The sequence below is a fragment of the Sphaeroforma arctica genome, assembly GCF_001186125.1.
Source record: "Sphaeroforma arctica JP610 unplaced genomic scaffold supercont1.514, whole genome shotgun sequence".
NCBI classification, from domain to species: Eukaryota; class Ichthyosporea; order Ichthyophonida; genus Sphaeroforma; species Sphaeroforma arctica.
In genome coordinates, this window is record NW_014040044.1 from 51554 (window position 1) to 64688 (window position 13135).

Genomic DNA, 13135 nt, shown 5'->3' on the forward strand with positions numbered 1-13135 from the left:
CGTTAACGTACGTACGACTACACTACTATATATATATATATATATATATATATATATATATATATATATATATATATATATATATATATATATATATATATATAATATATACAATATACGCAGTATATATATTAATATATATATTTATATATACATACATTTATTAAGTATATATATACATATATATATAACTTATATACATATAGATGCATATATATACAGTAAATAGATATACATACACCCACATATATATATATATATATATGATATAAATATAAATGTAAATAAAATATGGAACACCTAGTTATTATTGAGAATCATACTTGACGATACCAATCATCAAGTGTATTGAATTGGTGCACGCATAATAGTTCCACAAAGGTCATTTTTGGCAGAGTTGAGGTTGGACGAGAGATTAAGAGTGTGTGAAAATATATAAAATAATCTGCGACAAGTATTGCCTATAAAAAGATCGCTTATAAAAAGATCAGATCATCTAACACTGATAACGCAATATAAATTTGAATCGAACCTGCGCGAACAAATTTAACCTGACCGACATAGGTCTCTGCCGAAGTATGTGACTTACACCGCAAGTTCTCAAGATTACGCGGCTAGTCTCAAAAACAAATCTACGGTAGTACTATGGTGATACTGAACGTGTTTCTGTGTACTGCTTAATCATAGCCTTCTCAACATCACACTTGCGTCCACGACTTAATCGTAAGTAAAAAATATCAGGTTTCAGGCGCACCTGTTTCCCAGCCAACTGCAGCGCCTTCCACTGCTTTTCAGCCAGCTCCTTTTCGGTGTCCACATTGTCGTCATTCAGTCCAGCGTCCTCCATTCTTAGTAGTCACGATGTCAGGCAAAGTCACAAAACCGGGCAATCCTCAAGTGCTCTTGCGGACTTTAATTCCGCTTAGCTCGTAATGTTCTGTATTTAAACACTTGACACTTTTTTTAACACCCCGTCCTTAGACTAAGGGGACTCGATTTTAAAGAACCAAACCTAGTTCACTATATCCGGTTTTGGATATAATCCCAATTATATTTTCTAGACTTTTTCTAAAAAAACATTTCAAAAGAATTTTGCGCAGGAGCCAAGTTGATAGCTCTACTGGTTCACACAGTTATGTATCGATTTATGAACAGGGATTGTGCACTTTTCGACCATGTCAAATCTTGGATTTTCAGGTCGAGTAATAGCAGTTTAAACCTTCTAAGGGTTCTAATATATAATAAATACAAGTATTATTAGCTCAGAAATCATCTTTGCGGTATATAAGGCTCATTATGCTTGCTCAAAATCACCATGTACGTGCATGCGTGTCCATCAATGACATCCATTTGGTGTGCATATTCAATTATGTCTTCAATATGATTTTCAGACCTTCGCTATTTCTATATAAGCATAATCAAACCATAATAACGTTATTATAATCGTTTGTAGGTGAATAAGTAGTGAATTTTGGCAAAAAGTTCAGGAAATGAGATTCAACGTGTATTCGATGGCATGGCACATCAAATGACGTAAACACACTTTTTCTCGATTTTAGCAGCTGTAACTTGCATTACGGTTATAAGAATGCATATACGATATTGTTTTGAAAATAATTGTACGTGGCAACTTTGAAACTTTACTAATTATGCATATTTAGACTCAATAATCGCGTTTGGGAGGTTTCCGATGTAGTGTTAGAATCCTAAGCATAGAAGATGTTCTACTTGTACTACGACCTCGGCGCCTTCACAGATCATTTACGAAATACTTAATCTTGAAATATGCCAAAAAAAAAAAATTGGGAATAAATTGAAGTCCAGATTTAGTAAATCAGGATCGCTTCTTTGTTTTTGGCCCTATTTTATCCCCTTAGTACGTGGATGGGGTGTTAATAATAATAAAACACAGTATTTATGTATATATATGGAGTGAAGTTATTTTTTTTAAATAGATATTAATAAAATGATACTTGTTGGGGGCGTGGTGAACCAACTCTCTGGTCAAGAGACCTAAGACATCTCTGGTGGTGATAAATATTTATCCCGTGATATCTGTTCTAGAGATGATATCGTGATGGACTTCTGGCTGTGGGCCTATCATATCGATTTAAACCCTAAACCCTACTATACTCTATATAGTATCCACCCAGAGTCCGCAATCGCCGGATTTCATCTGTTTTAATTTTTTGAAGTGAATGTTGGGTACGTATATAATTATATATATAAATACTTTCTATATATATAAATACATATCGGGTTAATACATAAAGTACTTAACTGTGTGGGTGTAGTGTACCTCGAGAAGTAGTATGGGAGAAGCATCTATAGTAGGTGCCTGGCAGGCTGTCACGGGCACTGCGAATGGTTATCTCAGCGGCACTGAGCCATGGAAGCTGGTGGCCTATGGTGCCGCCACTATGTGGACCATCAACGTGTTGCAAAATTCGCATCGTTCTGACATAGGTATGTTTATCCGTAGCAATATGTGGATACAGTATATAGTGTATGGTGTATATGCCTATGGATATGTATATACATGGCTATGCAGTTCACACATTATGCTTCACAGTCACCGCAACTACCAATAGTACTATTTCTGATATGGTGCTAGATGAGCTGTTTGTCAATGACATTTGTCTTTGGGTCGCTAAATGCGTCGAGTCTTTTATAGCTGAAGGGTCGTTTTTCCTTAATCACTTTCACATGAAATGGGTCGGAAAGGTTTCAAGTGGATTGATCTTGTCTGGATACGGCACACCCTGTAGTTTGGTCTCCGCCTATCAAAGCGCGATGTTGTGTGTTGTCACTGTTGACTGGAATACATTGGCGGCCTAGTACTCTTACCGTAGATTATGGGATGAACATTGCCTTTCAGTCTCCCAGTGTACGTGCACTGTACTCTCACTTATACATGCTTCTGTAAAAACCGAGTTTAAGCAGCAGTCAGTACCCAGTCCTACTCTGAGCGACTAGTTTCAACTTGAACTATACTACTTTGCGAGGTTGTACTTAATCTTCGTATACTGCTATGGTATATATTAACGTCTTCATACTCACAGGCAGTGTTTTGAGTCTGCGGTATTCACAGATACATTATTTAGGGGGGGGGGGGGGGGGCAGATGCATGCATGTATATGTTCAAGTATGATGTAGCTAAATATATTCTGTCGATCATTTGTGAATAAGTTAGTCGTTCATCCACGTCTATCTTGGATGAAGCTGCATCTCTCGACTTACGTACAAGTGTGTGTCTATGATCCATCTGTGCACATGCGTGTTATCCCTGGGATTGGTGTTCCGCTTGTTTGACTTCATTAAATCACGTATGTACAGGGTAAGTGTTCTCCCGTGCTTCAAATTATCACCGACGGATGTACGTTGGATATAGCCTTATACCCATGAGCGCAGACCCCGTTAGCGACCGTAGTTACATACTTCGGCTGACTCAATTGGTCAACACTCTCAGGTTTATTCGACGATCTCAAACGCCGTGTATTCAAACTGGCTCGGCTGATCCCAGCTGTTAGCAAGGAGATTGAAAAGTCAAGGGTTAAGGTTCGTGCAAACACCCAGTTTCATTTCTCTCTCCTCTGAGTCGGTATTCGTCGTCAGTGGTCGGGATTTGTATGTACCTTCCAGGACGTCTGTCCCGTCGAAGTTTGGCGTGGCTTGTCTACTGGCCCTACATATCCAGTGTCGATGTATCTGTTCATTTACTGGGATCTAACGTTTCACTATACGGCTGATAACAGGCGAGGGTCTGGTAGGCAATTCTGCTGCACGGTCTTTACCTTGTTGCCTCTGTCACAGTTCATAATGGGATTGACCTAAATAATTGTATGTGTTTATATACAGCCATTGTCTGTTATCTCTATAGCTACTATATCCATCGGAAACGCTCATTGCACCTACCTATACGATAGTCACTGGTCCTGTTTCTGAGTTTGGCGGTAAACGTACTTTTATACGCACGATATAAAGCATGACTAATACCTCATTTATGTGCACACGCACGCAAATGGATTCAAACAGTATTTTGTTTATTTCTTACTTCTTTTATTGAGGTTATATACAAGTGTTTACCAATTCACATGTTGGTGCATATGTATATGTCCCGAACTTATGTATGCATATGTCCCTGAACTTATGTGTCCAATACTCATACCATACTTAGCATATATAGTTTCGTAGAACATTTAACTATGCTCGTGATGGTGAAGTGCTATTTTAAAATCAACTGGATTGTCCCCTGACCACCGCAGATGTACACAGACATGATGAAAGAGTACAAAAAGCCGGTTGAGGGCGAACAGTACACACCCACTCTGCCCAAGAATGGCCGGCCCATCGCAGACGTAAGTACATCACGCTGCAAGTAGTCTTGGTAGTAGTCGGCTGCGGACGAGATCAGGGGTTCTGTTTTATAAGCCCTGTCTCGAGAGCTGTTGTGTGAATATACAATGAAGACAGATTCATCCACGCTTTTTTTGGGTCTGTGATTACATAGGCGCATGCGTGGGCGTGTGGCACCTTCGGGGATAAACCTAAGTTTTCAACTGTGCCCACGCCCATGTAGTTGTGTGTAGTTTAAATGCAAGGAGTGACGTCGTCTGGTACTCCGCCTTACCGTCTCAGCCATAGTGTGACCTATAACGGTCTGTCGTAGGCGATAGAGGCCATCTCAACGTGTCGATGTGCATTCAATGACCAACTGAGTGCGTGCTACTCGTTACGCGCCATGGTAGACAATCCGATCAATACACAAATATGCATAGCCTCCTCACAACGAGAAGGAGACTATGGCATATCGAGTGTTCTATTGTACTCTATGTTTTTAAGACTGTTCTATTGCACTGTATGTTATTAAGGCCGTTCTATTGTACTCTATGTTATTAAGACTGTTCCATTGCACTGTATGTTATTAAGACTGTTCTATAGTACTGTATGCTATTAAGACTGCACTATTTTACTGCATGTTATTAAAATATGACTGTAAACGCACGCAGGTGGTCAAGGCGTGTCAGTTTATGAATGACATGAGCAGGCAGAAGGCCGACTGGAGCAAAGGCGGATGCTCAGGCACCGTGTACCATGGCGGAGAAGATATCACATCACTTGCCAAAGAGGTGTTTGGTATGTTTGTTTGGGAGAATCCGTTGCACGGGGATGTCTTCCCGGGCTGTGTTAAGATGGAATCCGAGGTTATTCAGGTATAGTATCACGCCTGCAGCATCGATGTAGATGGTTGAGCTCCATTGTTTCATTGTGCCGAATTGCTGAGACTATGGGTGCACACGCGCCGACTGTTCTGTTGTGGTCATGTGTGGATAAGCACCTGTTTGTATAGTCATTTGTCGGTTTAGATTTGTACACTTGTCGTTGACTAGTACTGAAAGACTAGATACATGTACAGTGACACGCATGCAACCCTACACTATACGAGTGAAATAGAATGAAGCATTAGTGCTTATGTGCATCAAGCGTGTATTCTAACAGATGTGCTTGTTCGTGAATGTGTACACCAAATGCCACAGAAGCCTCGTCCAACCGTTTATTGGTATCGTCGATGCACAGCCCGGCCTTTCACCCACACAAGCCTATAAGTATAGTAATACATCCTATACACAGCTAGGCGCGCCGGTCTATTTCTATCGTCCTTCCTTATGTGTCAACTCGGCGCATTTGGAGGCCTGCAATAGCACCCGCAAATTGCTTACCGAGTGCGCTTTCTACACAGATGTGTGCGAATTTGATGAACGGGAAGACGGCCTGTGGCAGCATGACGTCGGGAGGCACAGAGTCGATCTGCATGGCTGTACGTACACACAGAGAGTGGGCCAGAGAGACAAAAGGCATCCAGTACCCCAACATGTATGTTATAAAGTCACTGTGCACTTGAGGGATATCCATTTGAGGGATATCCATTTTATGTTTCAAAAAAGCATCCAGTGCCCCAACATATTTGTTATAAAGTCACTGTGCACTTGAGGGATATCCATGACTATTTTTCAAACCGCCGTCAAGTACCCCAACATGTATGTTATAAAGTCACTGTGCACTTGAGGGATATCCATGACTATGTTTCAAAAAGGCATCCAGTAACCCAACATGTATGTTATAAAGACGCTGTGCACTTGACGGATATCCATTGTATGTTTCAATCTGTGTTGTATCTGAAAGAGGACAAGTGTCCTTTTCTTTGATGCTATGATCACTCCCAGCCCGCACCCACTGCAACTGCACACTCACCTGTCCATCCCCATCCCCATCCCCATCCTTCCCGTTGTTCGTCCATACTCAGTGTGGTGGGCGTGTCCGTGCACGTTGCCTTCGACAAAGCGTGCGACTACTATCGCATCAAGATCAAGCACTGCGCTGTAGACCCAGCCACCGGTCGCGTGGACGTGGCTAGCATGGCCCGTCTAGTGGACAGTAACACTATCATGGTGGTGGGCTCGGCACCGTCCTTTCCCCACGGCTGTATCGATGACATCGAAGGGATCGCACAGTACGTAGAAATGTCTCTCTCTGTCTGTCTGTCTGTCTGTCTGTGAGTGTGTGTGTGTGTGTGTGTGTGTGTGTGTGTATGTTTTGGCTACAAACGCGATGTGCGTGTGCTCTTGTCTCCCGCACTACGAACGCTCCGAAGTTCATATATCACGTTATGTAACCGCTTACTCATAACACCACGTTGGCAAAGGTTGTCGTTAAGACTTTCTTGCACCTGTGGTCCAAGTCTGTAGCTAAATAGGCACCTGCACGTATACTAGACGCACGCACAGTGTTAGACGGTGTTTGCATCACATTATGGATTTGAGATCTACCTCGAGGAGAACAATTGTGAGTACTTCTTAAGCCTAGTTATAGACGAGTACTTCTTAAGCCTAGTTGTAGACGTACAATACAGTTTATTATAAGTTCTCGTGCTGGTTCTACCAATAGTGATGTAGCGTGTGGCACTTCTCGAGGAATCGGTTCTGGGGCGTAGCACTGTGCGTGAAGTACTGTGGTATCCCCCGAGAGTCGTACCGCAGAATCACCTGCTGCAAGCAATAACGTCTGTAGCACAGATTAGACCCACATAGTGTATGTTAATCGAACGTCACTTCACACATGGCAACAGAATTGCGCGCAAGCATAAGATTGGGATGCACGTGGACTGTTGTCTGGGTGGGTTCATTGTGCCGTTTATGGATCAAGCTGGCTACCCCGTCAAACCATTCGACTTCCGCGTCGACGGTGTCACCTCGATGTCCATGGACACACACAAAGTATGTACTAATACTTCTACGGTATCACAAAAATTATGTACTACGGTAACACACAAAGTATGTACTAGTACTTATACGGTAACACACATAGTATGTACTAATACTTACACGGTAACACACATAGTGTGTACTAGTACTTATACGGTAACACACATAGTATGTACTAATACTTACACGGTAGCACACATAGTATGTACTAGTACTTATACGGTAACACGTATAGTATGTACTAGTACTTATACGGTAACACACTTAGTATGTACTAGTACTTATACGGTATCACACGTAGTATGTACTAAAACTTATACGGTAACACACATAGTATGTACTAGTACTTATACGGTAACACGCATAGTATGTACTAGTACTTATACAGTAACACACTTAGTATGTACTAGTACTTATACGGTAACACACATAGTATGTACTAGGACTTATACGGTAACACACATAGTATGTACTAGTACTTATATGGTAGCACACATAGTATGTACTAGTACTTATACGGTAACACACATAGTATGTACTAATACTTATATGGTAACACACATAGTATGTACTAATACTTATACGGTAACACACATAGATTGTACTAGTACTTATACGGTAGCACACATAGTATGTACTAGTACTTATACGGTAACACACAAAGTATGTACTAGTACTTATACGGTAGAGTTTCAAGTCACAAGAGTATTTAGACTGACGCACACACAGTTGATAATCAACGCACATGTAGTGTATAGTCAACACACATACAATATGGATTCTACACTCACAGTATATGTAGCTATACCGTGAAGCGTCTAATTGGCACAAGTTCAGTAGGCGCAAGCGGGGCGCACACCATTAGGGATGTTCAGAGTTAAGCGTGCAACCAACGGCTCAACTCGCAATCCCCACAGACAAAGGTTTTAGGAAAAGTATTGTATTACATTGTGCATTTGACCTGGTTATCTTTTAGATCATTTGACTTTATTATGTTTAAAACTTTCTGTAGCATTTGACTTTACTATCTTTTATATTATCTTTAAAACTTTCTGTAGCATTTGACTTTACTATCTTTTATCATTTGGCTTTATTATCTTCGAGCATTTGACCTGCTAGGATAGCAGTTTTGATTATCCGCGTGTCACGGGGTACTGTTTGTTATACACATACCACACGTGTGCATGTTTGACTTTATTGTTCGTTTTTACCGGTTGGTGTTGGTCTATGTGCGCCCAGAACACGTGGCAGCCGAGTATTGGGTGGGTGTGGTATGATATCTGTGAGTTAACATTAGTGAGTTAACATTACCATTGACCGTGTCCTGCACTGCTCTTCCACAGTACGGCTACACGCCCAAAGGCACCTCCGTCGTGCTGTACCGCAACACAGAGCTGCGCCACTACCAGTACTTCGTAATGGTAAGTCCTCCAGTACACCAACTACCAGTATTTCGTAATGGTAAGTCCTGAAGCACACCCCATGCGATCTATACTTGTGTAGACGGGGTAGCATACACACTCCTGCCCTTTCTTTCTCTGCAAGCCGTACCAACAGTCCCGTCTACGCGTGTTTGTGTTTCGATGGGGGCTACACGCTGAAAAGGTTAAAGTAGCGCCGGTGATGTATATATAGTGCACCTCTAGTGACACAAGGCTATCTCCTGCTTATCGCACTTCCCCAGGATTCGTGGCCTGGAGGTATCTACGCCACCCCCACTCAGGCCGGCAGTCGTCCCGGTGCACTGGCAGCAACCGCTTGGGCGTCCATGATGCACTTTGGCAATGACGGTATGTGTATTGATTTAGCATATCAATCACAACCTTTTCTGTGCGTAGTTGTATTTTAGTTTCTTTTTTTTGTGCGTAGTTGTATTATAGTCAGTGTTGTTTTGCGGTAAGTCTTTCACAGCAGAGCGTGACACTCGCGTTAGCAGCCAGCCAGCCGGATAGTAAGAAAGACCTCTGTGCTGTCAGTTGCAGATGCGTTACACTCGCGTTAGCAGCCAGCCGGATAGTAAGAAGACCTCTGTGCTGTCAGTTGCAGCTGACATGTGTCGGAAGTGATTCATATTTGCGCTTCTATGGTTTTGGTTCACTAGTTGTTTTTTCTCACAAGCTGTGGTATGCATGTCCTGCGACATTTCCATTCTCATAGTCTGTGTTATGCATATTGCAACAGGCTACGTTGAATGTGCGAGGAAGATCTTACAAGCTCGAGAAACCGTGCAGAAAATGTAAGTAACGTGTGACTACGTTGAAACAGTGTTCTAATCGGATTGTCTGCTGTTTGTGTGTGCGATTTTTGGTTGAATGGTCACGTTTTGTATCCGATGCGATGGACGCCTTCTGTTCAACTAACGCGTACACGCCATGCCGGCGATGTAACATATGTAGCATGTAGCATGCAGCACACGAATACGACTCTTTTATACCCCACAGAGAGCGGGTAGTTGGATGCGTCTATAATCCTCCATGGTTTCAAGACTTCCACTTCTCCAAGGATTACCCCTTTCAACTGAGGTGCACGTATGAGCTACATTCACGCGCACTGTAGTGCCTCGACTGTCACTTCCACTTCTCCAAGGACTACCTCTTTCATCAGTATATTCACGCGCACTGTAGTGCCTCGACTGTCACTTCCACTTCTCCAAGGATTGCCTCTTTCAACAGTACATTCACGTGCACTGTAGTACTTTGACTGTCACTTCAACTTCTCCAAGGACTACCTCATTCAACAGCACCTTAACGTGCACTGTAGTGGCTCGACTGTCACTTCCACTTCTCCAAGGATTGCCTCTTTCATCAGTACATTCACGTGCACTGTAGTACCTCGACTTTTACTTCCACTTCTCCAAGGATTACCTCTTTCATCAGTACATCCACGTGCACTGTAGTACCTCGACTGTCACTTCCACTTCTCCAAGGATTACCTCTTTCATCAGTAAATCCACGAGCACTGTAGTACCTCGACTGTCACTTGCACTTCTCCAAGGATTACCTCTTTCATCAGTACATCCACGTGCACTATAGTACCTCCTGTCTCGTAGTTGCTTCATTGTTAGTGGACTGTATATGTTAACTGTTTTCTTCCTCAGATGATGAACGTGACTAAGGGCGAGTCAGAGATGACTGAACTATATAGTACATGTGCGCATACGGTGCTAGATTCACAACGCAACTGTTTGCTTGCTCACACACACACACACTTCGAGCCCCTTGTTTATCTCAAAAGTTCAAAAATGGCCACGATGTCCTGATGAATTTGACTGTAGAGATTGATTCGCGATTCTGAACAACATTTCAAGCGCAGGCGTTCGCATATACACACAGGTACATTGACACATGCCACATACGTATATATATCTGCCTGTACCTGTACTTCGTTGGCGTGCTCTCAGTGTGGTCTCTGTTCCTGGACTGAAGATAGTGGGCTCCCCCGACGTGACTGTGCTGGCCATTGGGTCAGATGTCTACGATATCTACCGAATGGGCAACGAGATGGGCCACAGAGGATGGTTCATAAATCAGCTGCAGTATCCGGCGTGGTATGTCGTCACATATCCCATTGCGTCGTTTGTCCTGTATTTGGCGCATGTTTCAATGTTTTATCTCTACTTAAGCCACGGGCAGCAACATGATGAACACTATCGATGCTTCAGTCTGATGTCTTGCTTCCTTCGTTTTATGTGTAGCTTCCACATATGCTTCACCTATCTGCATGTCGAGCAAGATGTGATTGATCGATTGGTGAATGATATCAAGGAAATCGCAAATGATCTCATGCAAGACCCCAACAAAAAGCTGACCGAAGGTATGTTTAGTGTTGTTACAAACGCCCAAGAGTGAATATAATGGAAAGAAGCCATGTATACTGTAGCATAAAGAAAGGTGAGTGTGCGTCTACGGTGAGTGTATTGTTTTCAAGAATATATATATATATATATACCTGTTATTTTATACGCGAACGTATACACATTCATGGAAGACTGTTCTTGTGTATGATATGCCGAAGTACGCAGCTTACGCACATGTTTTCCGGCCCCTGTAAGCACATGCCAGCCCTGTGGATTAAGTGATGTATTTCATATATAAGAGCATGTGGCAAATGCACAGTACATGATGTACTTCATATATAAGAGCATGTGGCAAATGCACAGTACATGATATATTTCATATATAAGAGCATACGGCAAATGCTCAGTACATGATGTATTTCATACATAAGAACATGTGGCAAATGCACAGTACATGATATATTTCGTATATAAGAGCATGTGGCAAATGCATGGTACACGGTAAGGCGGCGGGTGTATGACTGCGTTCGTACGCCGCTAGTTCACGTCGCAATAGTCGCTTGGTTTATTCACCCAAGTAGCCCTGCAAGCATAGTTGACCTCGAAGCTCTTTTCCATCATCGAACTTACGAAACAGGTGTGGATGTGTTGCTCTTTCATGACTAGCTAGTCCTATAAACAGACCGTTAAACATTGTACCGAACTATTAACACTACAGGCACTGGTGTCATCTACGGTATGGCCCAGGCCGTCCCCGATAAGAGCATCGTCTCTGAGTTAGTGTGGGCGTACTTGGATGTGCAGTACGAGACTCGCCCGTACATTGAAGGCGAAGAAGAATGCGCGCACGTGTCTGAGGAGAGTGCAGACCCGAACACTCCCACGGAAACGTTTGTGTCGGCGAAATAAGGTGCCACTCAGATACTTAGTGAGTGTAGTAAACGGCGGCTGGTTTTAATAAAGCTGATAGATTGTGCGCGGGTGTGTATATGCACACCTGTCTGGGCATAGCAACTGTATATGTACATCTGACTGGGCATAGCAACTGTATATGTACATCTATCTGGGCATAGCAACTATATATGTACACCTGTCTGGGGCATAGCAACTGTATATGTACACCTGTCTGGCCATAGCAACTGTATACGTACACCTGTCGTGGCATAGCAACTGTATATGTTTTTATTACATTCGATGTTTTGGTGTTGGTCTATATGCATGACGTACATGAATCTGTCTGTAGGGAGATGTGTCTGCTGCGAATTGATATGTAGATTAGATTAGCTTTCATCGCGGGTGTCCTCGAAGATTGTCTTGTGGCAGCACGATCGGGTCACGATCGGGCACCTCCATTGTGACTGAGCCCTCTGTCCCGCCGCCTCACTCGAGATTGCAGATTGAATACCTACAAACACGTGCGTGTGATGCGCATTTAGAGATTGCAGATTGAATACCTACAAGCACGAGCGTGTGATGCGATGCGCATTTAGTTGAGATGACATACATTATGACCTGTACATCAGTATCCATCAGCTGCACTCCGTACCATCCTGTAGCGCCAATTGGTGGTTGCGTGGTTCGCTGCTAGAACGCACACACGTGTTTGGGGAGGACTGGATTGAAGGGTTGATTTTGCCGACCCGTGGCACATGTAGGTGTATGCATTAGAAGGCAAATCGGGCAAGCGGATTGAACGTCGACACTGACCATGAGTATAACTGAGTTATCACGCTAAACTTGGTGCGTAAATATTGGCAATGTCAACCAGGCAACACAACACTGGTGATGCGGATGGTACAATCGGCGTATATCAGTGCGGAACGATCTTGCCCCTTCAGGTAGATATGGTCAGATAGAATCCGAGCAGCTGCTAATGCCATTAAGGTCCTTGTTTGTTAGAAACACGCGAGCGATTAACGCAGTCGACTCATAAAACTATGCGGAAAAATATCGGTTTATGCACAAAATGGAGGTTGCTATGACTACAACAATCGGAATGCGGCACGGTCTGTAATCGACGATTTTTGTCACCATAACCCCACAAATCGCAAATATGTGCATTTTGCCCACCTCTCTC

General features: G+C 42.9%; 2 protein-coding genes across 2 annotated transcripts in view; one reads left to right on the forward strand and one right to left on the reverse strand.

Annotated features, from left to right (window-relative positions):
* The window catches only part of SARC_06882 (hypothetical protein), a 3570-nt gene extending 2648 nt beyond the window's left edge, over positions 1–922 (reverse strand). Inside the window, exon 1 of the mRNA XM_014299200.1 lies at positions 755–922. Coding sequence (XP_014154675.1) covers positions 755–847 — 93 coding nt within the window. The 5' untranslated portion in view covers positions 848–922. The remainder of the gene's footprint in view (positions 1–754) is intronic.
* A 1336-nt stretch (positions 923–2258) lies between these two features.
* SARC_06883 (hypothetical protein) lies at positions 2259–12114 on the forward strand. Its single transcript, XM_014299201.1, has 13 exons — positions 2259–2466; positions 3470–3558; positions 4266–4358; positions 5010–5213; positions 5741–5874; positions 6305–6511; positions 7127–7274; positions 8606–8683; positions 8947–9052; positions 9444–9498; positions 10663–10809; positions 10957–11075; positions 11777–12114. Exons 1-13 carry the CDS (start codon positions 2313–2315, stop codon positions 11965–11967), a joined length of 1725 nt encoding a protein of 574 aa, XP_014154676.1. The 5' UTR covers positions 2259–2312; the 3' UTR covers positions 11968–12114.
* Positions 12115–13135: the final 1021 nt, after the last annotated feature.